Here is a 26,966-nt window from a genome sequence, read left to right on the forward strand (position 1 = left end):
AAGGCTAGTCAGAAATACTTTATTTCACGATAAATGAGGTAAGAAAGAATCTTCCTTTAATATTTTGGTGCTTGATATACAGCAAAATAATTCCTTATAGCCCCATTTCTAATAAAGTTATATTTATTGATATACATAAATGAACATTCTTAATGATGTTGTAATGAAGAATGATATTCATAATTCCTACCTACCAGGAGGTTCCAAGTTACAGAAATTTAAATTTTCTTAAACAGTGGTTTCGTATTGCTATTGTTTCCTTTTTTTCCCCTTCTCCTTATATATCAAGTACCATTTTGAAAGCAACATAACAAAATTAAACATACCTATTAGGTTGAACCATATGAAAATGCCATTTTTGTGTGCAAAAATAGTTGAATATTGTCAATTTCATATAGTTTCTTCTAATAAATTGGACTCACATGTCCCTATAACTGTTCTGAGTGGTTGGACAGGAAAAATGCAATGAATTGAACCACTCCATTTCTACCTGAACAAACTCATATAGGCCTAGCCTCATTGTTTGAGGTCTATGTTTATGGCTTTCCCTGGGCCACTTAGTGTGGGCAACCTCTTCTAAAATAGCTATGCTCTGAATTCTATTTTGATCTAGCTTATATTGCCAAATCTTGATCTTAGGGTTTCTGCATAGTTTCCAATATACTTTGGAAGACATTTGAACCTCTAAATCACTCTGCAATGGGTTGAGATGTTTATCAACAAGCCCAAATTAATGCTGCTGAGAATTATCTAGTTTAATCATCCACATTGATTGGTTTTCTGGGAAATTTCTGAATTTTCCATTTCATCTCATTTGAATAGACACAGTCTAAATTAGACGTAGATGAAAGTTTTTGCTCGTTGTCTTGAAGAAAAGTGTAGTTGGAAGCAACACGTGGAGAAGGAATTCACATCTGCTCAGTGATCATCATGCAGGCACTATGATGAGCACTTTAAGGTGCTTAATCTCAGTTAATCTTCACAGCAGCTCTGAAAGTTTGGTATTATTATCACCTTCTTAGAGATGTGAAAGTGGGTTCAGAGAAGTTTAGCAACTTGCCTGAGACCACAGAACTAGCAAGGGGTGAAGCCAGCATTGGAAACCTACATCCACCTGGTTCTCAACTGTCCAGTTCTTCCCACTGCACCACACTACTGACCTGTTCTTTTGGTGTATGCATCCTCATTGTCTATCTGTTGTTTTCATTTTGCTTTCCTAAATGTTAAAATGATGTTTCAATAATAATGAAACAAGCAAACAAAATAAGAAAGACAGAAAAGAACAATCATTTATCTTGACATATCCCCAGACTTCATTTTGTGAGGAGTCCAGTGTCCTGGGAGTGGCACCATCCACCCAGCAAACTGACCACATTTTGTCCATTAAGCCTTGGCTCTAAGAGCACTTGGTTAAAGTAGAGCTCTGTAAAAGAAGCATGAATTCACTGTTGACCAAGCTTATCTGAATCACAGTGCTGAGAGGGGGTCCTCTCCCTGGACCCTACCGACTTCGCCAGTTTCATCTTCACTGGGGCTCTTCGGATGATCATGGCTCTGAGCACACCGTGGATGGAGTCAAGTATGCAGCGGAGGTAAGAGGAACTGCCGTAATCCATTCTCAGTCTCATACAGTGAAAACTGCAAAATTAAAAATAAGAACCACAGCAACAAAGCATCATCCACTGCTTTTGTTTCAAGTCTATAGTTATGAAAAGAGCTATACTAGTTTTAGCTGAACTGAAGCTGCTGAACATTCTAGGCTAGACACGTAAAAGGGTATAGGTGAGTTGGCATCAAACATGAAGATTTCCAAGGTTATGTTAAGAAACTGGGGCGAGTGCAGTGGCTCACACCTGTAATCTCAACACTTTGGGAGGCTGAGGCAGGTGGATTGCTTGAGCCCAGGAGTTCGAGACCAGCCTGGGCAATATGGTGAAACCCTGTCTCTACAAAAAATACAAAAATTAGCCTGGCATGGTGGCATGCACCTGTGGTCCCAGCTACTCAGGAGGCTGAGGTGGGAGGATCACTTGAGCCTGGGAGGTCGAGGCTGCAGTGAGCCGTGATTGCGCCACTTCACTCCAGCCTGAGCAACAGAGTAAGACCCTGTCTCGAAAAAAAAAAAACCCTAAAAGTTAGAAATTGGATAGCTACTTAATAAGAAAGCCCAGGGTCCTCAATGGAACCGGAAAAAGGATAGCTAATACTTATTAAATGCTTACATGTATTAACTCATTAGATCCTCTTAGCTACCTTATGAGACAGGTTACAGATGAGGAAACAGAAGGCATAGAAAAGACACATAATAAAGTCACACGGCTGGTAAGTGCTAGTGCTCTACCTGATACAGACTGGCTTCAGAATTCATCATCTTATCCAGTGCCCTATACTGCCTATTTTATAAGAATATAGTGCTCTAAAAATAGCATTTAGAAATTCTGAATAATGCTTATGTTCCAATCTCTTAATGAACCGTGTGCATATATATGTGTGTGTATATCTATATATACACATGCATACATATTTACACACACATAGAGATATGTGTACACACATACCATTTAATCTGAGCACATACTACTCTCTGTCTCAGTTAACTCATTAAAGAAAAACATGAATTTTAACTCAGATCAACGCATCAAATTACAAGGGTTTAAGACAGGCCTCTGACATGTTCTCTTTATAAAGCCAAACCAATAAGTGGTGGCAATTGCCTTGGAGGTGAGGACCAATTCATTTTTCCTGCTTTATTCTTTTCCAAAGATAGGCTCTGGTTAACATAGGGGCTGTGACAGAAGCTCAGAAACACACTATGAACATGTTCTTAAGCAGAATCATTAGGCATCTTAGTTCTTGGTTAAATTAAATTCTGCGAAACCCAAAGTACTTCACTGTGATCTTTCTGTTTCTTTACAGCCAATCTAGAGAGCCATGGCAAGATAAATTAAGTATTGAGAATGCCTTCTAGACATCTTCCCCAACCAAATGGGGAAAGTTGAGTATATTTCTTACAGATGCAGGCAAGGCTTTCAGTTTGACCTTTGCACATGGGATTATTTCATACTTTTGGTCTTGAATAAAACATTTTTTAACTGCTGCAAATGATTGTATCCTCTTGCCATTCTCTGTAACTCAGCATAGAAAGTTTGATTAACCTAACTGGTGCTCATGTTCTAAATTAAGGTCAGGTTGCCACCAGGTTTCAGAGCTCTGGTTGATAAAAGGAGATAAATAAATAATTTTATATGCTTTTTATTTGAGCCACTAGAAATGTTACCAAAATATTACATGCTACTCTTTCAAATTTTCTCAGCTTTTATGAGAGTGCTCAGCAACCTTAGCCTGTACAATGATTGGGTTTATTGTGGATAATGTTGTACTTATTTCCATATTCCAGGAATTTACCTTCTAATCTGTCGTCTATGGTTTCAGCTTCATTTGGTTCACTGGAACCCGAAGTATAACACTTTTAAAGAAGCCCTGAAGCAGCGCGATGGGATCGCTGTGATTGGCATTTTTCTGAAGGTAAAGTAAAAATTGACTATATATTTTCTTCCAAAATGTATTTCCCTACCAATGGTTAGCATAGTTTGAGTTTCATTTCCTCATTTTTACCTTCCTCCTTCCATATGCATTTTATTATTCATTCAACTAATCAAGATATTTCTGCTAAGATCAGCTCAAAATGTCTTACTTTTCTCTAAAAGTATATCTTTTACCACACTCCAGGACCCCTAGTACTTCTAAATTTTCCCCAGATGTGGGATGTGTGTGTGTGCGTGTAGGTGTTGGGGACAGAGCCTTAGAGTGAGCTTATTACGGTGGTGGTAAGGGCAAAGGTGGCATATATTCATTTTCCTTTCTCACTGCTCAACTTCAATTGCACTGGAAACCAGAAAAGTCAGTGTTGCGAACCATATGATTCCAAGTCCCTGGCTGGACATCCCCTCGGCTTGAGGTGGTCACCACTCACATGATCCCAGGCTAAGATAGCACATGGAATGTGTGTGTTGTTGAGCCAACCTTGCTTTAAAGAGGACTTAGTGTCATTAACACATGAAGTTAGTGGTAACATAATCTAGATTTCAAGCCAGAGGTGAAAATCTGGCTTCTTTCTCTTTGAATGACCTAATTTGTTTTAGGTTCTTAATTCATTGGGTCATTTTTGGTACCTGAGCACAGAACAGCAGGAGGTGGAGTAGGTCTGAGAAGAAAGACAATGAGTTTAGTTTGGGATACATAGGGTCCATTTTGGTTCTAAATCTGTTTTTTAGAAAAGTGGAATGACTTTGCAGAGAAGGTCAAAGACACAGAACTAGATGAACGTGTAATTTTGTGGTCCTGTACTTCAGAAGCCTGGAGTCCAAATTTAGATCAGAAAATATATACTCTAAAATCTTGAGGAAAAATAAACTTATGTTTTTGCTTAGTACGAGATATTCTGGCAGATTTATAAACACTAGTTGCAGATGGATGGATCAAAATCAGCTTTGAAGACAATCCTAAACTATGGAGAAGTAAAATAACTATACTTGGATTTCTGTTTTCTTACAGATAGGACGTGAGAATGGCGAGTTCCAGATTTTCCTTGATGCATTGGACAAGATTAAGACAAAGGTAAACAAAAATCATTTTCCCTCCTAAAACCTAAAGCAGATTATGCAGATTTTCTTTACATATTTTCAAGTATTTTTTTCACCTAAAATCTGTTACTAAGTTTGATGGATATGCTAAGCATACATATAAAAATAAATGCTATTATATTTGTATGGCATACCGTTTTTAGAGCAATTTCACATATATCAGTTTTTTTAATGGTCATAGTCATCCTGTCAGATAATCACTTTCTCAATGGAGTAAGTGAGAGAGAAGTTGAGTGGTCACCGCATCCTCGCCCAACACACACACACACACACACACATACACACACACACACACACACACACACTGCATATATGCATGCATACCATCACGGAGCTACTAAATGTCAGCCAGTGCTGGTCTTTTGAGTCTTGGTGATGAGCTTTCTGGGAAGCACTTAAAAATTTAAAATCTTCACAATAGACTCATGTAAGTAACAGAAACATTTTAATTATTTTTTTCTGACCATTCTAATCAAATATTATTGAGTTTTATTAACAGAGAAAGTAAGTATTCCAAGTAGATCATTCAATAAAAATACAAGCCTGATATTTTTTGGTATCATCAAGAACAAAACATTAACTTATATTAAATAATTCAATTACACTTGAGATATCAGTTTCTCCTTTTTCTTGAGTGATAGAATTATCACAGATAGTTCTACTCACAGCTAAAACACTAAGGAACACAGTATGACAGTGATTGTGTCAGATCAAGTAATAATGTGCAAACCAGCTTCCCTGCTTTGATCTTTATTTCTGAAAGGCTTATACTTTGTTTAGAAGTTCTATTTTCTCTATTGCATTTGAAATTCATTCTTACAAATAAAGTGGTGAGGGCATTGGGGTGGGTGGGGATGTGCATGCATGCACTCACTGCACCTGCAACCTGCTCTTACCCAGGGCAAGGAGGCGCCCTTCACAAAGTTTGACCCATCCTGCCTGTTCCCGGCATGCCGGGACTACTGGACCTACCAGGGCTCATTCACCACGCCGCCCTGCGAGGAATGCATTGTGTGGCTGCTGCTGAAGGAGCCCATGACCGTGAGCTCTGACCAGGTGAGCAGCCTTGTGAACACGTGGGCTTATGTTGCTGTCTGCCTATGTAAGATACAGATGCTAAATCAAAAATACATAGCTACTAACTGGATACTCACTGAACAGCTCTATGGCCAGCAATTTCATGGTCTGCCCTGGTTAATTACAACCAGCCTGTTCAGCTTTCTAAAACTTGGCCCCCAAAGGGTACCAGGATAAATGCAACTCACTTAAAAGTAGTTTTGATACCGAACATGACTGAGTTTATGCTCTATAAACACTTTAAAGGGTTTAGATTAATATGAGTCTTTGTTAATTTGGATGTTGCCAAATACTGAGCACTGGTAAGGAGATGGGATGATAAATACAGACCTGGAGAAGAGAAGGGTGCTAATGGAAAGGATTTAACAATTTTGTATGCTATATATTATTTCTGCAGTTTTACAGATACATAATTCAAGGCTCAAAAGTTCAGTAATTTGTCCATGATCACACAGCCAAGTGCAGGATTCTAATCCCACCTCCAAACTGTTTCCAGTACTTTTTGGCATCTCTTCTCAAGGTTCCCTTCTTACTGTTTGATCTAAAGAGTGTCCTAGTAACATTCATTAAAGACACTATCAAGGAAAAGCTGTGTAGGAGAAAATAAGTGGGCAAGAACATGGAGAAAAACAGATTGAAGCAAGTAAACAACACAGGGACTCACAACCTAGAGCATGCATATACTCTAATAGTAAAATCAGTTTCCCAGTGTGTGTCTCTTGCATAAGGCAACAGCTTTCATATTTATGTCAGTTGTAAACTCAAGTTTATAAAGACATTTTTATTAAAAGATCAGATATAACAACCTTGTTCAGTGATATAACTATTTTGAAAGAATGAAATTTTTTCAAGGAGAAATCTAAAAATATTTTAATATAGAATCATAGTGTTATTAATGAGAATTTCTTATTTTCTTATCCTTTAAGAAAGAAAAGTCAATTTAAAATTGAAAATGTAGCATGAGTTTGATTTCTTTTTGCTCTTAAAATAATTGACTCCATAAACTTATACAATAAAGGTCTACTACATTTTATTTACACTGATATATGGATGTGGTCATCCTCTCCAACAAAGTATGTAGTTCATACTGACCCCTCAAATAAAAAATAAATGTTTCAGATTCAACAGGAAAAGGTTGTGACCAGAGAGCATAGTGATCCTGTATAGAATGAAGAAAAGGGCTTTACAAATAAAGAAAAAATGTGTGTCACTCTAGAGCTGCTAGCTAAATAGCTCTGGACTGGACACTGGGGACAGGTTGTGTGGTTTGCTTGTCATGTTTAAAACACCAGTATTGGCCAGGCGCGGTGGCTTATGCCTGTAATCCCAGTACTTTGGGGGTCCAAGGCGGGTGGATGACCTGAGGTCAGGAGTTCGAGACCAGCCTGGCCAACATGGTGAAACCCCATCTCTACTAAAAATACAAAAAATTAGCTGGGCAAGGTGGTGAACACCTGTAATCCCAGCTATTCGGGAGGCTGAGGCAGGAGAATCGCTTGAGTTCTGTGAGGTGGAGGTTGCAGTGAGCCAAGATCACACCACTGCACTCCAGCCTGGCTACAGAGCGAGACTCTGTCTCAAAAACAAACAAACAAACAAACAAACAAACAAACAAAACCAACAACAAAAAAAACCCCAGCAGTATTTATACCTCTTTGTCACGTAGTGTGTCCAGTTGATCCGAATGTCTTGTTAACAGTCTGCCCCTGCCCTTTGCAGATGGCCAAGCTGCGGAGCCTCCTCTCCAGTGCTGAGAACGAGCCCCCAGTGCCTCTTGTGAGCAACTGGCGACCTCCACAGCCTATCAATAACAGGGTGGTGAGAGCTTCCTTCAAATGAGGCTGCTGGATCTTGCCCTCTTCAGGAAAGGAAACCTGCCATTGGAGAGCTTGGTTCCTTGCCTCCTTCTGGTGCTCCTTACTCCGAGTCTATTTCATTTTTCCACACTGAGCAATGAATGTGAGAGATGTGGTCACCAAGATCTAAGTTACTTGTTGAAAGAAAGTTACTTTCGACAAGATCTAATATGAAAGCATAGATTTCACATTTGATCTCTGTAATAATCATCTTTCCTATAAAAGTAGCATTTTTGGTAAAGTTTCAAAGAAGAAGAAACAGAGATGGAAGAGTAAAGATATTTTTAAAATGGCTAGCTATTGGGCACCAGTTTTTCTGTTATCTAAAATTTCACAGAACTTCATTGTTTTTATTTTTATATTATGAGTTGTCCATCTTAAATAAATATGAGTAATTCTACATGTAGTAGAGGTGTATGAAGATCATATAACAATTAAACATAAGCCAGAAATTAAAATGACTATAGACAGCAAGAATTGAGCTAATAATATGTTTTAACTCTTAACACCAGCAAGAAGTCAGTCATTTATTGAAGTTTTAGCTACTAAGATTACTTGGTTTTGATTACCAGTGAAAAGAAAACACAATACAATCAGGAGTTTTCAAATTTTTGATTCAGTATTTGAATTTCTTCTTCATAAATGTAGTTGAATTTATCCTAGTATTTTTCTTTACCTGAAGGAGGGCCATTTATTTTTAATTTCACTACATTTTTCTTTGCATGATTATTAAAATAAAAACTGCCTCTGTTGTGTTTCTCACTGGAGGCTGGAATGAATGATCACTAGAACACAAAAGAGTGAATGATGACACTTGAAGTCAAAGCAGTTGTACTGATCACCAGAACCAATAAAGACATGAATGGAAAACGTTGAGTGTTGTGTTTTTTAAATGGAAAGGGATCATAAATGACAAAAATGGAGTTTAACTAGGAGCAACAAACTTTGTAAGTTTGTTTTTATAGCTGAAGGATGGCACTAAGGGCTGAAATTCTGAGTTTGGATGCTACATTCCTCAAGGAGGGCCAGAAAAAAAAATTAAAAAGCAATTAGTGAAGCCCTTCTGAGGAAACTGCAGACCAGAAGAGGAATGTATGGCCATATATCTGATAGTGGGAAATACTTTCCAGAGGCCTCAAAATTGGTTTAGGATTCTGGGGTTCAGACTAGTGCAATGGGTTTTAGGGGCGTGAAATCAAGTCAGACTGTAGCTTTTACATCCATATTTTTAAAAAATTGTGCCTTTAGGATGATGCTGGCCTAACACTGCAAAAATCCATATATTTAGACCTTTAAACCATTTAATATAATATCTTTAGACATAAAGTCTAATTTTGCAGTTAGTGGCTTTGATACATCTTTCATCACCTCACTGGCCAATATGTTAACTTACTTTAGAAAGTGACAGGAATAAGTTCATTACCCTAAGGAATGAAATAATATTGGGTCAGGAGAGTCCTGAGATGCCAGAAGTCAAATCACGTGACAGAGTCCTATGAGGCCAAAGTTATTTAATAGATTACCACCCAGGTGAAGTCAAGCCAGGTTGGTCAGTGTGAACTGGAAGTGTTAATTAAATCCCTCGAAATTAGGAGGTGTGGAGCTTTGATCATTAGTGAAAATACACAAGCTGATTCTCTCAAGGTACTTACTTAGTAATGCTTATGCACTGTAAAAGATGTATCCAGTATTGACTCTATGTGGGGGAGGAACATATGACTTAATGTCAGCTACAAATGGTCCTTATTCCAGTATACAAGCTGAACAAGGTTAGAACTGTTTTGAGGGAAAATGCCCCATCAAAAGAGGCTATCTTCATAAACCATATGCTCTATGAGGGCACAAATATGCGTCTTGCATGCTGACATTCACCTTGTTGTCTGATACTGTGTCCGGCACATAATAATTACTCAATTAATATTTGTTGAATAAGTGATGTCATGAATATAGATGAATCCAGGTAAAATACTTACCTTCTTGAACAACACATCACATGGTTAATAGGAATATTGTTTTTGTTTATCTTAGTTTAAATCTCCTTGGAAAATGATCTCACTAGCTTCAGGTGGGAGCTTTCTAGTAGAACATACTTCTCCCCCTCCCTCCAGTCTGAGTCATTGTCAATGCTCACAATTATCGCCCATCTTAAAATTTCCTCACAGTTTCTCAAAGTGCTGAACTCAGAGTTCTGTGATATGTGATATTATAGATGTCCATTAGAATATTAAAGACATACTGTGTCCTTATTCAGCAGGGGGATCATTTTCCTGATCATAAACAGGCCCTCAAACAATTGCATTTCAGATACACACAGCCTTACAAAGGGGCATGGCCAAGAACTGCTGTGGTAAAAAGATTTCAGCATCTGCCAACTTTTGTTCTTCAGGGTATAATCATTGTAGGTATTTTAAAATTTCAAAATAGGGCAGAAACTAATTTGAATTTGTGTTTCATAATATTCCGATGATCATATCATTAAAAGCCTATGGATAGAGCAGAATTAACAAGAATTTATCTAACATAGGGTATTGTTAAAAGTATGCAAATATATATATTTACATATATACATATATTTACACATATTTACACATACATTTACATATATTTACATATATATTTACATATATTTACATATGTATATTTACATATATATATTTTTATATATATAAAAAACTTTTTTTTTTGAGATGGAGTCTCACTCTATTGCCCAGGTTGGAGTGCAGTGGTGTGATCTTGGCTCACTGCCACTTCCGCCTCCTGGGTTCAAGCGATTCTTGTTCCTCAGCCTCCCAAGTAGCTGGGATTACAGGCATGCACCACAATGACATGCTAATTTTTGTATTTTTAGTACAGATGGGGTTTCACCATGTTGTCCAAGCTGGCCTCAAACTCCTGACCTCAGGTGATCTGCTTACCTCGGCCTCCCAAAGTGCTAGGATTACAGGCACGAGCCACCGCGCCCGGCCAAGACTAAGGGTGCAAATATATTGTTAATGTAATAGCTGCCTTTTAAATGAGCAGACAGGATATATTTATGAAAAGGCAAATAATTTCAGGAATATTGATCCAAAATTCTTTAAACTGTACAGTCAGTGAGTATTTATGTAGATGAGTGAGAAGTATTCTACATAGAACATGCAAAACTGGAGCTCTCAGTGTTTAACCATAATCATTTATGTAATTAAATATAGTTGAAATTGATCAGCTATTAACAAGCTTGGATACATGTGGAAAAATTAATATGACAGTTATTAAGATGAGAATTGGCACAAATAAAATTGGCCTAAGAGAAATACATATAGTCTAAACCCACATCAAAGACCACACATAAAGAAAATTAATTAGACTCTAGGTTCTTTTCTAATGCCTTCTTATCTGATATTAAAGGCGATCTCCAGTTATGAGCAAAATATATTATTTTAGCAGAAGAAGAAGTGAGAAGAGGTAAGAAAAATGAATGATAACTGTGAATGTCAGATTTTTAAAATTTCATATTTGAGGTATAGAAATTTAATGATTTTTTAAAACCTACCCCTAAAGTCTTAAAATGCAAATGAAAAGCAAAATCATGTTTGAATGTTATTTTCACTTAGGTCATTAGATGGCAGCAAAACATTTAAAAATTTCATGTGAGTCACTAGATGGCAGCAAAATAATTACAAAAATGACTATGACATTAAAAGCCATGCTGTTCTTTATTCACACTAATTGCAGAGCAATAAGGTTTAAAAATTGTTTTTGACAGCCTATTTCTGTTTTTCAAATGTTTACTATTAGCCATTAATATCTATGCAAAAGAAAAGAGTAAAGGATTCTTACATATTTTTGAGTCTTTATAGCTAAAAATAAGGCCTGAGGGATAAAAGAATAGTAGGAATTGAACTGAAACTTAAATAATGGGAAATTAACATTTTAAAGCCCTCTTCAGTTTTCAGGAGGACTAGATTGAAGTCACACAACACTTGCTGAATGTGTGGCATCAGGCAAGTTAATTTCTCTATGCCTCAGTTTCCTCATCTGTAAACAGGAATGAGAGTAATACCTGCCTCCAAGGAGATTTTAAGAATTACTGGTAAACCACTTAGAATAGTCTTTCTGACATAACTCGCAATAAGAGTTAACGATGATCTTTTATTAATTAATTTTACATCAACCAAGAAAAAATCGGATGCCTTATTCAATACCTAAAATCATGTTTCTTTCTTTAGGTATCCATTAGTAACATCGTGAATCCACACCTCATCAACAGGTAATATTAAAAGAGTTTCTATAACAGGCTCACCTCTGCTTGTTATTGGGGAAAATGGTATTTTAAATAACAATAACTTTTGTCCCATATATATAGGAGGCAAAACAAGATGTGGTCACATTGGAAACCAGCACATCACTAGAAGCAGCGATTCAGAGGAGGACCAAATAACTTTTCCTGAGGAAGCTTCTGCTCCAGGAGTTCTGCCCCTTTCCTGAGAAGCATACAGAGTTAGCAAAACATCCAGAAAATAAACCAAAGAGGAGAGTTGGAAGAACCATAGCATTCATTTAGTTCAATATTGATTTTCAAATGTTGGCAAGATAGAATCCCTTGGAGTGCAGCGCGAAGTGGAAAAATCTATCTTAATAGTAAATACAGAAAGTCTCCTGCCATGAAATTAATTTTGGACTTGTCTGAGCATGCCATAAAGTCAGAATCCTAAATGAGATGCACAAGTCACACCTGAGGGAAGAGCTTGTACTTTGGGGTGATTCGACTACAAAAAAGGAGATAAAACAGTCTAGGCATAAAATGCAGCATAAAGGAATTAAGTAGAGAGTTAAAGAACTACTTTAGATGTGAAGGTGTTTAGTAGGCGCTGCCACTTGACAACTTGACCACGTAAGTAATCACAGGTAATCAGCAGGAGTTAAGAGCAAATCTAATGGTGTAATCACAGGGGACCATGTGCGCTGCAGCAGCATAAAACCCAGTGATTTAAAAGCTAATTTTAGCCAGGTTAGAATTGATTCTGCTCAGTAAACAGGAATCAGATCCTCCCTTGTATTTAAATCTTTCTCAGGTAGAGAAGACTGGAATTCCAGGGAAATATTTTGGCCATTAAGTGTAAATATTCTGTTCCAACATGTCCATACATTTCTATAATATGTACTCAGCTCATTTGAAATTTGGATGGTTCCAAACGCATTTATTCAGGGTAATTCTTACCCTAAAAGGAACCTGGCTACCATGGAACTATAATACAAATGGAAGTGTTTGAAAATACTGCGCTCACAGAATTTACACTTCTGCTCCTGTGAGATCAGTTTACAGCAAGATCTAAGGCATCACAAGGGGCACTTGGATGGATCAGGACCCCAAAGAAGGGGGCCTATTAAGGGTAGGAAAATTGTACAAGCCAAGCACAGCAGATGTAAGGGCAAGGCCAAGTGCTGGGAAGAACTAAGAACTGAGAAGGCTGCACATCAGTGAATATATAGGAGCTCAGATTCTCACACTGGGAACTTTAGGAGTAACAACAACACTTTTAAATTATGTTTGTAATATAAAAGTTGGGGTGTGTGTGTGTGTGATAAGTAGTGGTGACAGGGAGGTTTTATGAAGGTAAAGACTTTATTGGTTTCATTACACTATTGAAGCCCCAGCACTTAACACAGTATCTGGAACCTAGAATGGAGCTCAAAGATATTTGTTGCATGGTTGAAGGAATGAATAGATGGATGGATAAATTGATAGAGGGATGGATGGATGAACAGACAGATGGTGCAATGAAATTCCTAAAATACTGAATGCCAGTCTAGGTCCATGAGCTACTGGGAGCTGTGGCCTCATCTTAGGAAGGCCAGAGACTGGCTTCTCAAAGAGTTCTTGCAGAAATATACCGATGTCTGTTGCTGTAACGCAGGCTTCTCTATAAAAAGAGTATGCATGGAAGAAGAGAAGCAGCTTTACTTATATCCAAAGCTTATCATTTGCAAATTTTAATTTTAATAACTAATTTCACTTAGTATAAAAGAGACATGTTTTAGGAGATATAACAGCAGAGTCTCTCCCCACATATTTATCTCTTTTAGCACTCATGCTTCTAAAGTGCAAGTTGAAGAGGTAGATTAGCAATGAGTCTGTGGCATTAGACTCTGATGACACTAATTGGCATGATTCATACTGGTACTTGAACTTACCCACTCTCTCTTTTCTCTAAGTTTGCCTTAATTTTCTCATTAGCGACTTTAGTTCTCCATTTCATTCAGTTTTGTGTAGAGATGCTTATGGCAAGTTCACGTACATAATAAAGATACCTCTTCCTAACACAAATCTTTGTTTCACAGTCATGATTAGCAAAGTATGATAACTTTTGAAAATCCAAAAAGCATTTCCAACTGACATATTCCACTCCACACCAGCCAAATAGATGGTAAATTCACGTAAATTTCCTCCACAAACAATATAGGCATATACACCCCATGTATGTTCAGGTACTGATAATTACTACCTTGAGCTTTATAGGATAGCTGAGAATTTTTTTTAAAAAAGCTTTACCTCAGACAGTAAATTACTAGAAGTCACGGTCAATTATGATGGTGGTGGGTTGGGGAGTGGCAGGGTGGAATAGTAAGTACTTTGCAGCTTAACTTGTAACTTGATATGTAAATTTCAGAGAGCCTATTATAAATATTTCTTAATTAAAAGAGTATTTTAATGACGCCTTATCTGAGAAGGTCTAATTCATTCCTTTTAATTTGTTTTCTCTAACAAAGGGCCTGTTGTCAAGATTGTGAGGTGTACTAAGTCTCTTATTCTTGGGAGCTTAATTGATATGAAACATTGATTAGGCCCCAAGAGGAGTGGAGAGTTGCAGAGGAATTATGAAATAACCACAAGGCATAAAGAAGAAAGTTTATAGCTTCAGGGTAATGCTTTCAGCTGGGCAAAAGTATTCACTATTTGGTATATAATTTTAAAAGTATACACAGATGACTAAAGAAAGGCTTTTTTTTTTTTTTTTTGGAGACACAGTATCACTCTGCTGTCACCCAGGCTGGAGTGCAATCAATGGTGGGGTTTTGGCTGGGATTACAGACACATGCCACCACGCCTGGCTAATTTTTGTATTTTTAGTAGAGATGGGGTTTCAGCAGGTTGGCCAGGCTGGTCTCAAACTTCTGACCTCAAGTAATCTGCGCACCTTGGCCTCCCAGAGTGCTGGGATTACAGGTGTGAGCCACCATGCCCGGCCATAAGAAAGGCTCTTTTTGAAAAGGTTTCGTGCTTTTCAAAAGTGTTTATGTGTCAAACACGGAAGAGATAAAAGCAGGTTAAGGAACTACCTAGAAGCATCAAGGAGAAGAAAAAAATTGAAAGATAAAGTCGACTTCCAAACATTGCTCAAGAGAAATGATACTAGACGTGGCTGTGAATACTGAAGGAAAGGGCTTATCGGGCACAAGCACAGTGCCCAACACACTGGGCATGAAATACATGTCGAACAGTGATATCAGTGCCATAGGAAAGAAGGAACAGATAGCAGGACTGAGGGTACAGGCGACCTACAAAACACGGCTCTGGGTCACCTGGGTCTTTGGGTGAGCAATGGACTCCAGACTCTTTTTGAATGATGTAAGGCCCCTGGGACACAGTTCTTCCACATGTTCCTACAACACTGCATTTTTAAAAAATAAAGTATATATTCACAGTATTTTATTATTTTATATATTATAAAATATAAACAAAGTAGAAAATTTTAGAGGCTAAAAAGTTAACTATAAGTACAATTTCTCATATTTTCTTCCTGTCATGGAGCAGTCATCATGTGCACCCCTGAAGTATGTGCAGGGTCATGTGGGGGGCAGCTGGTGCAGAGTTGAATGCTAACAAAACAGGCTACAGAGTCTCCTGCCAACTGGTCCACTTTGTTCTGTCCTGTGGTTTCTCACCAGCCATGCTGGCTTACTGTCTTATTCACTGACTCACTGAGTGGGGATTAACTGAGAGTGGAAGTAGAAGGAGATAATTCTATAACAAATCTTTTAAAAAAAGAGCCATTAAGACTGCTGTGAATTGTTTCATGGTTGAAGGAATGGAGTGATGGATGGATGGACAGATGGTGCAATGAAACTCCTAAAATACTGAATGCCAGTCTAGGTTCATGAGCTACTGGGAGCTGTGGCCTCATCCTAGGAAGGTCAGAGACTGACATGTCAATGAGTTATTGGAGGAACAGCACACATTTTTGACTCATCAGTTTTGATCTTGGGTTGGGTGGCTTTTTGAATTTGGTTGTAACTCTTTTGACTTGGTCAAAGACAGCAAAAGATTAAAAAAAAAAGAAAGAAAAAAGCAATCACAATACATTGGTCAAGGGAAATATATTGTACTATTCCTTCTGTTTATTAAAATATTTAAATGACATTTATTCATTCAAGTGTGTATTATTTTCTAGCCATTGTACTCAGATGGAAGAGAGAGAGAAAGAGAGATAGAGACACTAACAGAAGCACAGAGCTAACGGCGTGGAATAATCTTTAAAAGTTTGTGTGAAATGGTAAAAACACATACAATCTAACGAGAAGCAAAAAAGTGCAAAGAAAATGCCACGGGGGTTCACAGCCAGTGGCAATTTTCTTAAGTTATATACTATTTCTATTTCCCCAAATCTTAACTCTGAGTAGTTCAAAACTTTTTAAGACATCTTTTCATGCATATAGATTTTCTTTCCTCTTTAGAATCAACCTGGATAAACACAAATGAGAAAACTACAGAGTTATAAAATGTAATTATCTTTGTTTCCTATAGCCTATCCACATATGTTATAGGATTATAAAGTGCTGATTTTCCACTTGTATACTCTTAAGACTGTTGTCAGTTAGTGACACCGGTGAATGAGGACTCCTGCCCTTGAATAGGAGGAAAAAACGTATTTGTAATGCCTACAATTCCCCTGGCATGGAAAATGTTAAATTGTTCTTATAACTAAAGAGAAGTCAGAAATTCCCCTATACAAAATGGTGATTTATAAGCAAAAGAGAAGTTTAATCATGTGGCGAAGCTAATATTAACTTAACCAAACCACTATGATTTAGGCGCAAAGCCATCATTGGAAATGTGTTGAAGCAAAGTGAATAGACAATAATCTTAAGGTGTAGAGGCTGGATTTTGTTCTTTTCTACTCAATCCAATAAACAAAAGATGAGTGAGGGAGTATTATGGGCAAAGCCCTGTCCTAGGGCTCACATGTTGCTGGATACATATGCAACTCTAACACAGACCTTTTAGAAAAGCATTACCTTATGTATACTCTTAAGGTAGGGTTCCAAAATCTTGGTACTGTTAACATTTTGGACAGAAAAATTCACTGTTGTCAGTGGGTGATTCTCTGCATTGTAGGATGTTTAGCAACATCCCCGGCGTCTATCCACTAGAGGCCAATGGCACACAGTCCCTCTCTCCCCCAGCTGTGAAAACCAAAAATGTGTCCAGACATTGTCAACATCCTCCTGGGGAGCAAAACTGCCTCCAGTGGAGAACCTATGTTCTAAGAAGAGGTGGACTTTTATTTCTATTAGATTGATTATAGTATCACATGTGGTAGCTGTTCTGGAACATAAAATACTTAAAATGTATACTTTGCATATTTTTAGTGTAATTGTCCCACTTAATATTTCTTCCAGTTCTGGTTGAAAGTGAAACTAGGTAATGAGCTTGGAATCTATCCACTACTCTTCAAAACTAAATAGATTCTATTACTTATAGAAGAGTTAAGTGTTACTAGTTATTATGAAAAAACAAAGACACATTCAGAAACTAAATTTTTAAAAGTCTGAAAAGCTATTTACTAAGGGAAGTTGAATTCAACTGTTTATTATATGTAAAGTTATTGTTATCCCCTGCTACCCCAAATAGTTAAAAGGAGTTTCGCAGGAAACCCTAAAAATGGCCAGCATTTTGATAGAACATTCTATTTTATAGAGGAGTATTGCTCACATAATCTTAATTCATTGCTATTACATCACCACCAGGCAGTTGCCTTCATAAGCTCCTTGAAGGTATTTCGCTGGCCCTCGGAGAGACCACATAGCAGATGGCTAACAGTTCAAACTGTTTGGTTTCATACCTGGCCCCATCACTTCCTAGCTGAGTTACCTGGGGTAATCTGACCTACCTCTATGCCTCAATGACACCAGCTGTAGAGTAGGACTATGTGAAGCATTCAGAACTGTGTTGGTGCGTAATCAGTTTTCAATAAGTGTTAGCTATTTTTATAGATCAGGAACTCAAATAATGTCAATTAAATACATGTGAATTTTCATCCAAGTTAGAGAACTAGGAAAGTCAACCTGTTATTTGACAATGGAAAATATTATATGTAATGACAATCATACCATTTATTCAACAAAGAAAATATGCCAGGATTGTATCTAGCATCTTCCAGACATTCATTCTCATCACGTTGTGGAGCTAGAATTCCCTTCGCCCCGTTCCGCCCAGTCCCCATTTACAAATAAAGCATGTGAAGTTCAGAGGGATTGCTTAGTTTGCTGAAGGTGATGCAGCAAGTAAGTGTTCGAGTCAGAGTATGAACTCAGGTCTGTCTTATTACAAAGTCGATTCCCATTTCACAATTCTATGGTTCTTGACTACAATAACAATAATCCTAATGGAGCAGCTAACAACATACCAGGAATCATGTTCATTCACAGGACCAATTCACACAAACTAGTCCATTTACCACGATCAGCAGCCCTGGGTACTCTTACTACATTTCACCTTTGGAAACTGAGCTTTGAGGAGGTGAAATAAGTATATAAGATCATGTAGTGAAGAAGCCCTCGAAGCTGAATCCAAACTATAAAACCTGGGCTCTTGGCCACGTGTGATGCTGCCTCCTATCTTACCAAAGAAGGATACTGAGAGACTCAGAGTCCAAGAGGGAAGCCAGAGACAGGATTAAATGGTTTTATAGTCAGAAGAAGAAGTTTGGATCTTTCTGTAAAGGAAGTTGTCAGATGAATAAAAGCAAGGAGCTAGGCAACAGCGTGTTGTATCTGGGGACTTCTACAAGTCTCCTCATCTATAAAATAAATAGTTGGACCAGGTAACCTCCAAACTTCTTTTAATTCTACAATGATATATTGTTGTGGTTTGTATTATACCCTCCCAGCACATAATATACCTGTGCATAAGCCACTCCCTAGTGGCTTCCCTGCGCAACTAGTATAAAATCCTTTCTTGCTATCATTGTCTGCAAGGCTCTGCAGGCTGTAGCCCCTGACTGTCTCTGACTCCACTACTTGTCTTTTCTTCCTCAGTCACCATGCTTCAGTCACAAGCTTTTCTGTTCTAGAAATTTCCTTTCTCAGGGCCTTTATACTTGCTGTTTCCTCTGCCTGAAATGCCCTCCCCCAGATCTTTTCTTAGTGGTTCCTCAAATGTACTTCCTTCAATAGGTTTTCTATAACCACCGCATCTAAAGTAGGATTTCCTCACTCATTATTCTTTACCTCATTCCTGTTTTACTTTCCTCATACTAATTTTCAGTATTGGAAATTTACTTTTGTTGTTTATTTTGAGTCATTTATTGTACAGTACCCCCATCCATCCCCATGTAAACTCTGTGAGGGCAGGAGTCATGTTGATCTGGTTTATGGCTATAGCCTCTGTGCTGATGCCTGACACATAATAGCATTCAGAATGATTCACTGAGTGAATGGATGATGAGACAAGTTATCTTGTGTAGCTCACCTAGCACATAGAAAATATTAAGCACAAAATAGGAGCTGAGAAACATGTAACGGTAGTAATGATAACTGACATTGATCAAGCTCTAATTATTGGCACTAGGTTAAATCCTTCACACACTGTATCATCTTAGTCCTCACCACAACTCTGTGAGGTAGGTATTATTATTATCCTAGTTTTATAGATGAGGAAACTGAATCTTAGCACAATCAAGAAATTTGCCCAAAGTCACAAAGCTAGTAAATTAACCCAGATTCAAAACCAACCTAATTTCAGCACAATGTTATTTGCTAACTATAATCTGTAACAAAATTATTTACTAACTTCTGCAAAGTGAAACTGCCATTATCTCCATTTGGATTTTTCAAAGTTTATAATTTCAAGGAGTACTATGTGAGTAACTACTATATGTATCTTGGGACTCAGGCTAGGTAAAGGGTACTAGGTGCCTAAGATACAGAGATAAATAATGTGACACAGTACTCAACTTCAGGGGGCACAGTTTAGGAAGAAAAACATAAGCGTGGTAGAATGGACATCTCCATGACCCAAACACTCCTCTGTCCTCTCACAAAACAAAACAAAACAAAACAAACAAACAAACAAACAAACAAACAAAAAAACACCTCCTGCTGTGGAGACTCACTCCTCTTAAATGTTTCCCATGAACCTGGCCCAGGTGTTTAATTTTGCATTCCTTAAATTATATTCTAACTGTTTAGCACTGTCTAGGAGGGACTGAATAGCCATCATTTACTGAGTGCCTACACGTGACAGGTGATTTATCTATGCTCACTGACTGAATTCTTAAAACAATGAGGTGAGTGTCATTATTCCTGCTTTACAAATGAGCAGTCAACAGCTTATTGGGGCATTGGATTATAACCCAATGATTACAATAGAGTGTCTGATTACAATGCAGAATTGCCAATATTAGGATAGAAGGATGTGTATGCAAAGACCTATGGGAGCCCTAAGAAACAAATGGCTCTTGGCCTTCATAGATATTTATTTATTTTTATTTTGTTTGAGACAGTGTCTTCCTGTTTCCCAGTCTGGAGTGCAGTCGCATGATCATGGCTCACTGCAGCCTCGACCTCCTGGGTTCCGATCTGCCCACCTTAGCCTCCTAAGCAGCTGGGACTACAGGGGCACACCACCATGCTGGCTAACTTCTTATTTTTTGTAAAGATGGGGTTTTGCCATGTTGCCCAGGCTGGTCTTGAGCTCCTGACCTCAAGTGATCCGCCTGCCTTGGCCTCCCAAAGTGCTGGGATTACAGGCGGGAGCCACTGAGTCCAGCCCCAGATATCTACCTAAACACTATAATGGTAACAAATATGAGAATATCTGGCTTTTTATTAGCTTTTTAATTAAATATTTAATAAATAATGTATATCTCACTTTGTAAAATATTTTAACAATATCTTTACATTTTTTGAGAAAAAGCAAATACTTTCACATTTTTACTAAGAATAATATGTTAGAAGCTTTTTTATTATAATAATTGGAACACAGACTTTAAGTTTTTTTACATTACATTTTCCTGATGTACTGCCTGAATTTTTTTTTTTTTTTCTGGGGCAAAGAAAAGTACTTTTCTTAAGCTACTGTCAATTCCTTTACTTAAGATTATTCTGAAATGAACCCATCCTTCCCTCTAATGGAAAGATAGGTACATAATAAGATAAGCACTTTTTTTTATTTGAACAAATCCAGTATTAGAGTAGTCTTTTGCAGCCAGTGAATCGTGACAGCCTGCTAAGAAGAATGCCTTCAGTAAAATAAAGTTAGGTTGGGACTGACCAACATGAATGCATAAAGTTAACTCCATTAAAAAAAATTGACCAGGAAAATAAAACAATGCTAAGCCAACCACTGTAATACCAAAAACGCTGCTAAAAAATTTAGATTGCTTCTGAGTAACCAAAGGTGAACCACTCTCCACCCTGTGGTGAACATGTGACACTCTCCCTAACAGCAGCTCTGTGGGGAGGGCTTGCTCCCACTGAGAATTAATTCACTTTCCAGAAGTGAGAGATAAGGAAAAATTCCCATGACAATAATCCATTTGGTGAACTGCAGTTTGGTGGTGGTTGAAGTTTTACGCATATTTAAGAATCAAACATGCTCTTACTTCATCCCTGTTAGGAAAGCCACAATCCAGTTTCACGGAAAATCAAAGACAAGGATTCCTGCTGATCAAATCGCCTGGCTCCCTCCACAGAATCCTGGGAAGCCACTCTACATTCACAAACTTTGCACTCAATTCTTGGCACCTATCAACGCCATATCTCCAGGGCCAAGTGAAGAGTCTCATAGCAACTAAGTTAATATTTGAAAATTATGTAAAGAAACAAAATTACATCAATGGGCCCCAACAGATACAATGCACCTACAGAGGCACAAATAAAAGCTTCTTTGCTACAAACTCCATTTTGTAATGGTCCTAAAAATTTAAAAACTTTATTGCTGCTTTCTTGCCTAAGAATTCCCTGTGACATCAACCCAAAACCCACATAAGCAGAAGTACACAATTTTCTAGAATCTTAGAACAAGTAAGTCTAAACATGAATCATATTTGTTTGGGTGAAATTGACTGAAATAAATAGTAAAGAGTGATTTTGAGATACATATTGCAAAAATGTACACTAATAACTTATCCTTGTATTTATCTGTATATTTTCAAATGTAAGTAATGTGATGTCAAGGCCGACACAATCACATTAAACTGTGTCCTGCTTCCCCAACTGTAACTCTAATACTATTGCCCTCAGAGATTGCAGAGACCACAGAACCGAACTCCTTCCCACAAACCCCCGGATTTTTCTGTGGCAAAGTCCCTTGTAGGAAATGAATTCTGTCTATATCTCAAAACAGCCTCACTTACCCAGTAGGCCCTGTAAGCACAGTGTCTCAGGTCCACAATACTTTTAGATGCCCAGGAAAATGTTTCCTTTTAAAATAAGAACAAAAAAGAAAAACATTAGGTTTTGGTTAAAGAAAATGTTTAAATATATAATATTAAGATATTTATCTTTATGTCAGTGTGGGTATAAATGCGTGTTTATGAAAAAGGGACCCACCAAGGTGAAATGCCGTAGGACCCACAAATGTCATAATGCTGGCTGGCCTCAAAATGTCCTTCCTATTAAACTATTTTGAATGATTCCTAGGTATGCCAGATGCCAATTTTTCTTGGCCAGCCAGGGAACGTCTCATGTCTTTGGAAGAAATTATCTTTCTCTTACTGGATTCTTCTGAGAAAAGTGATTTGTTAAAAGTTTTGGTTATTTCAAATCAATATGTACTCAACTAGGACGTCTCCTCACCCACGTTAATTTTTTAAAGAGGAGGAAAGTAGGAGAAGATGAGCGCTTCATGTAAGGCTCTGCCAGCCTACGAGGAAATGCAATCCTCCAGGCTCGCCCGAGCGTGGGCTGCGGGCAGGGGACTGTGGCGCCGCTGTCTCGTTTTATTCCACGGCCGTGCAGCAGAGGGCGCGTGCCTCTCAGCACTCATGCTGCGCGCTCCCCTGCGCCTCTAGGATCGTATCCCTATTTGCCCCAAGGTCATAGCTCCTAACCCAGCTTGCCAGCCCCAGGCCGGGGACACCAGAGACTGAGCCCTTCGCGCTGGAGACCCCGGCGCGGGTGGGGCGGGAGGGCTCCGGGGCCAAGAGACAGGTCACAATGGGGACAGGGGACGAAAGGCGCCAGGGGTCCGGGTCCCGAGCAGTCCCCGCCGCCGCCAGACTCCGCAGCCGGGAGGGGGATGGGGTGCGCGTAGAGGCTCCGCGGCCCCGGTTGGACGGAGGAGCCCAGGAGCCACCGCAGCCGCCGCACGCCCAGAGCTCCGAGCTTCGCTGCCAGCCCAGGACACCCGGGCCCTGCCGTGGGCCGAGGGGAGCCGGGCGGCGGGAGAGGAGCCCCGGAGCCCCGGAGCCCCGGAGCCACGCCGGGCGCCAGCCGAGAGGGCGTTTTCCCCGCCCCCGGAGCCTCGCCCGCCCGGCCCGGCCCGCCCCGCCCCGAGCGCGGGGAGTTCACCTCCGCCCGTCACCTCCTCCCCTTGTGGCCTAGGTCCACCCGAGCCCCCTCCCCCGGGCCGCCCCCGAGCACGAAGTTGGAGGGAGCCTATAAAAGCTGGTGCCGGCGCGACCCGCGGACACACAGTGCAGGCGCCCAACCCGCCGCCGCTAGATCGGTGCCGATTCCTACCCTGCCCCGACCGCCAGCGCGACCATGTCCCATCACTGGGGGTACGGCAAACACAACGGTGAGTGCCGGCGACGGCCAGCGCGGGGGCGCCCCGATCCCCGATCCCCGATCCCAGATCCCCGAGCCCGGATGCCGGCCCGGGGCCCGCAGCGCCCGCACATGCTGTTTACCGCGGCCGCGGGGAGTGCTGGAGGCTCAGGTGCGCCCCGGGCGCTCGCTCCGCTCGCAGCTCCCCGGCGCCGGGGATGTCCCCCTTGCCCCAGCTGCGAGGCCACTGTCGAGGAATCCCCGCGTCCGCCCGAGGCGCGTAGGGCCCGAGGGAGGGGAGGCGCAGCCCTGGCCGCGGGACCCGAGGACAGTCCCTCCCGGGTCCCGACCTGGGGATCATTTTAACCGGACCTAGGAGGAGGCGGGAAAGGGTTGTAACGGAAAATTCTAGTTGTTGATCGCAGAGAAATTAAGAGACTCCCCTCCCCCCTCCCCCACCTTCCACCCCCACCCCACCCCTCCAGCTTCAGCACCACCTGTGGCTAAGGCGCTCAGCACGAACTGTCCCGGGGCATTTTCCAGTGCTGGTTTGAATCCATGGCTCTGATTTCCGAGTTTTCCCTTCATCTCTCGACTTCTAATGTTAGGGGGTCGGACATCAGGAATCGGGTTTTATCTTGGCCTCAGATCTGGTTCTTCGGAGCCAGCGGAGCAGAGGAGCATGCGTCTGGCGCACCTAGCGCATCTTTGGAGGGTGTGGGGCTTCCCAGGTAGTGGGGAACCCTGACGGTTAAAGGTGGGGTGGGCCCGGGCCTGGGCAGTGAGGACATCCAGACCTCCTTGAATGTCTTAAGTGAGCTTGCATATCCCAAAATCGCAACCACAAGCCCTGACATTAGTGTCTGCCCGATTTCAGTTGCTGAATTTCAGTAAAACGACCTTAAAATAGCTAATATTTATATAGCACTCAGTGATCTAAGAGCTTTACATATATCTATCTATTCTAATTCTTACAGCGACATCTATGAGGTAGAATTCTAATTATCCCATATTACAAATGTGGAAACTGAGGCACAGATTACGTGTTTTCCCAAAATTTAGCCCATTGTTAAGTGGTGCTTCTAAAATTGGAACTGAGCAGATTGGCTCCGGAATGATTACTCTTCTCTAGGGGTCTGGGTGTACCTTTCCCCACAATGGGGGATTCACACGTCTTCTTTCCCCCAGGACCTGAGCACTGGCATAAGGACTTCCCCATTGCCAAGGGAGAGCGCCAGTCCCCTGTTGACATCGACACTCATACAGCCAAGTATGACCCTTCCCTGAAGCCCCTGTCTGTTTCCTATGGTCAAGCAACTTCCCTGAGGATCCTCAACAATGGTCATGCTTTCAACGTGGAGTTTGATGACTCTCAGGACAAAGCAGGTCAGTGTTTAGAAAATAACTTGTGTCTTTTAGCCAGTAGCTGTTTTCCGAGCTTAATGGAAGGAGCCAGGAACAGTGGCAGGAACCCTCTTAATAATACAGTTTGTCTCAGGACTCAAGGATGCCACCCTGATCATTTTCATTAGGTCTCAGATTCTGAGAAGTAGGCTAATTAGTTTGAAGTATCCCGGGGCCGTTTCTTCCCTGTAAAATCCTTGGCTTCTATGAAGGCCATTGAATAACTGCGATATACCTGTGAAAAATCACAAAAGGTGCAAAGTCCCCTTGCAATAAAGATCAGTCACGATGAGATTTGCACCAATTGAACTTTTAAGATTGTAAAATATTTTGTCTTGCAGAGCTGATGCATATCCATTAAAAAGTATATCTTAGTGAGCCTTATCTTCAAGTTAGCAGTGAGAAGAGTAACAAAAACGTGCCAATTTAAAATACTGAAATTCTGGGAAAATGTTTTACTTATGAGTATTTCTTAGTATTGGGCTAGTGTGATAAAGATGGCAGCATGTTTTGATATCTACTCAGAAATTCATTTCACAAACGAAGATGTTTTAGAGTTGGTGAACATACCTGGCCCATTACTGACAAAACCAATTACCGTATTTATTTGTAATAGAGCTGTTTACAGGATGCTCACTGTAAAAAAAAAAAAAAAAAGAAAGAAAAGAAAAGAAAGAGAGAGAAAGAAGAAAAAAAATCCTGCTTTTTTTTTTTTTTATCTCTCTCTCTTTTGAAACAAGAGAACAATCCCATTCACACATAGTAGCTGCCTTCTTTGCTAAGCAGTTAATTTAATTGCCAGTGCCCTATTTTCCTGAGTGCTTTCCTCTGAAGGTCATAGAATGAAATGGTGCTGCAAACACATTTTGTTTGGTGGTGGTGTGGGAGTGAGGGGAGTGGTGGAACAAAATGAGAAAGTTTTGGAGTAGTGACCTACGTTACTAATATATTATATAATATGTAATTATAACCATTTAGTCAAGTAGACTATTCTTTGTCAGCAGCTATCCTATATAGTCAACTTGGTTTTGAAAAAAGAATTCTTCCCTCCTTTCAACTTTAAAAAAATTTGCAAACACCTGGCTTTCTGAAATGGTGATTCTGGAAGACAATTTGATGGGGGATAATGTGGAGATCATCTGAGAAATGTTTTCAACCTACCTGTGCCTGTCTGTGTGCACCCCTCCCCAGTACACACATACATACATACATACATACATACACACACACACACACACACTTACAATCATACTCACACTTTCTGGCATAGTATGATGATTTATTAGAATCAAGTAAAGGTTGTACATTGAAGACAGTTCAGTGATTCTGCTACATTGCTTTCCCAAGCATTCCTCTCACTCCAAAGGAACAGTGCTCATATAATTAAATTAAACAATTTTTTTCTTGTAAAGAATACTGTATATTTATAACAAGACAAGGCCAAAGGTCTCAAGGTATTACACATACAGAAAGAATACTATAACATTTCATGTCTAGTCATTTACAAACCAAAAGAAGTGAGCTACTTTAGTCTGTAGCTGTACTTTTTTAAAGAGCCACAATGATGTCATTGTTTTCAATGGATGTAATGTCTGCCAAATTATGTATCTCATTGGATGCTACATAGAAATTGGATAGTTTAAGTCTTTTTTGGAGCACTGAAGAAACAAATCTCCAACAAATGAAAGCAGATGAGGTTCCTAATAGTCCTTAAAAAATGGATAGTGAAATAAATTATTCTAGTAATATATATTACTGGAAAGTGGATTTGAACACATGGTCTGGTGGCTATCAGCATAGACTGGGGTCAGAGAGACCTGGATTTGAGTTCTAGAGCTGCCGACAACTAGCTCAGAGACTTTGGGAGTAATACTGTCTAGGTTTTAATTGTTTTTAACTGTAAAGTTGGAGTAACAATAGTGTCTGCCACAGTGGAAGGATGAAATGGAACAGTATATGTAAAGCCCCTAGCCCAGTGCCTGGCGCATAGAAGTTCCTCAATAAATGGCCTCTG

At 39.7% G+C, this 26,966-nt stretch overlaps 3 protein-coding genes across 3 annotated transcripts in view; 2 read left to right on the forward strand and 1 right to left on the reverse strand.

The window, feature by feature from the left end:
* Positions 1-8,446, forward strand: part of CA3 (carbonic anhydrase 3) — a 76,092-nt gene extending 67,646 nt beyond the window's left edge. The window contains exons 4-8 of the mRNA XM_016959626.4: positions 1,474-1,592; positions 3,433-3,525; positions 4,555-4,617; positions 5,544-5,699; positions 7,440-8,446. Of these exons, the coding sequence (XP_016815115.1) occupies positions 1,474-1,592; positions 3,433-3,525; positions 4,555-4,617; positions 5,544-5,699; positions 7,440-7,559 (551 nt within the window). The 3' untranslated portion in view covers positions 7,560-8,446. The remainder of the gene's footprint in view (positions 1-1,473; positions 1,593-3,432; positions 3,526-4,554; positions 4,618-5,543; positions 5,700-7,439) is intronic.
* On the reverse strand, positions 1-23,547 carry LOC129135741 (uncharacterized). Its single transcript, XM_063816121.1, has 4 exons — positions 23,522-23,547; positions 22,391-23,302; positions 22,195-22,260; positions 1-1,638 (listed from the first exon to the last, which is right to left on the reverse strand). The coding sequence occupies exons 1-2, from the start codon at positions 23,545-23,547 to the stop codon at positions 22,816-22,818; spliced, it is 513 nt and encodes a 170-aa protein (XP_063672191.1). The 3' UTR covers positions 1-1,638; positions 22,195-22,260; positions 22,391-22,815.
* The window catches only part of CA2 (carbonic anhydrase 2), a 17,463-nt gene continuing 13,967 nt past the window's right edge, over positions 23,471-26,966 (forward strand). Inside the window, 2 exon segments of the mRNA NM_001194924.1 lie at positions 23,471-23,579; positions 24,737-24,934. Coding sequence (NP_001181853.1) covers positions 23,546-23,579; positions 24,737-24,934 — 232 coding nt within the window. The 5' untranslated portion in view covers positions 23,471-23,545.

Source organism: Pan troglodytes, chromosome 7, assembly GCF_028858775.2.
Source record: "Pan troglodytes isolate AG18354 chromosome 7, NHGRI_mPanTro3-v2.0_pri, whole genome shotgun sequence".
Taxonomy (NCBI): Eukaryota; Metazoa; Chordata; class Mammalia; order Primates; family Hominidae; genus Pan; species Pan troglodytes.

What these genes read in the sequence shown, in the direction of transcription:
- LOC129135741 (XM_063816121.1), bottom strand. Translation starts at nt 23,547, where the DNA reads ATGGTCGCGCTGGCGGTCGGGGCAGG. An exon ending in GCGCTGGCGGTCGGGGCAGG is followed by an intron (nt 23,303 to 23,521) that starts GTAGGAATCGGC and finishes CGGGCGGGCGAG; the next exon opens with GCTCCGGGGGCGGGGAAAAC.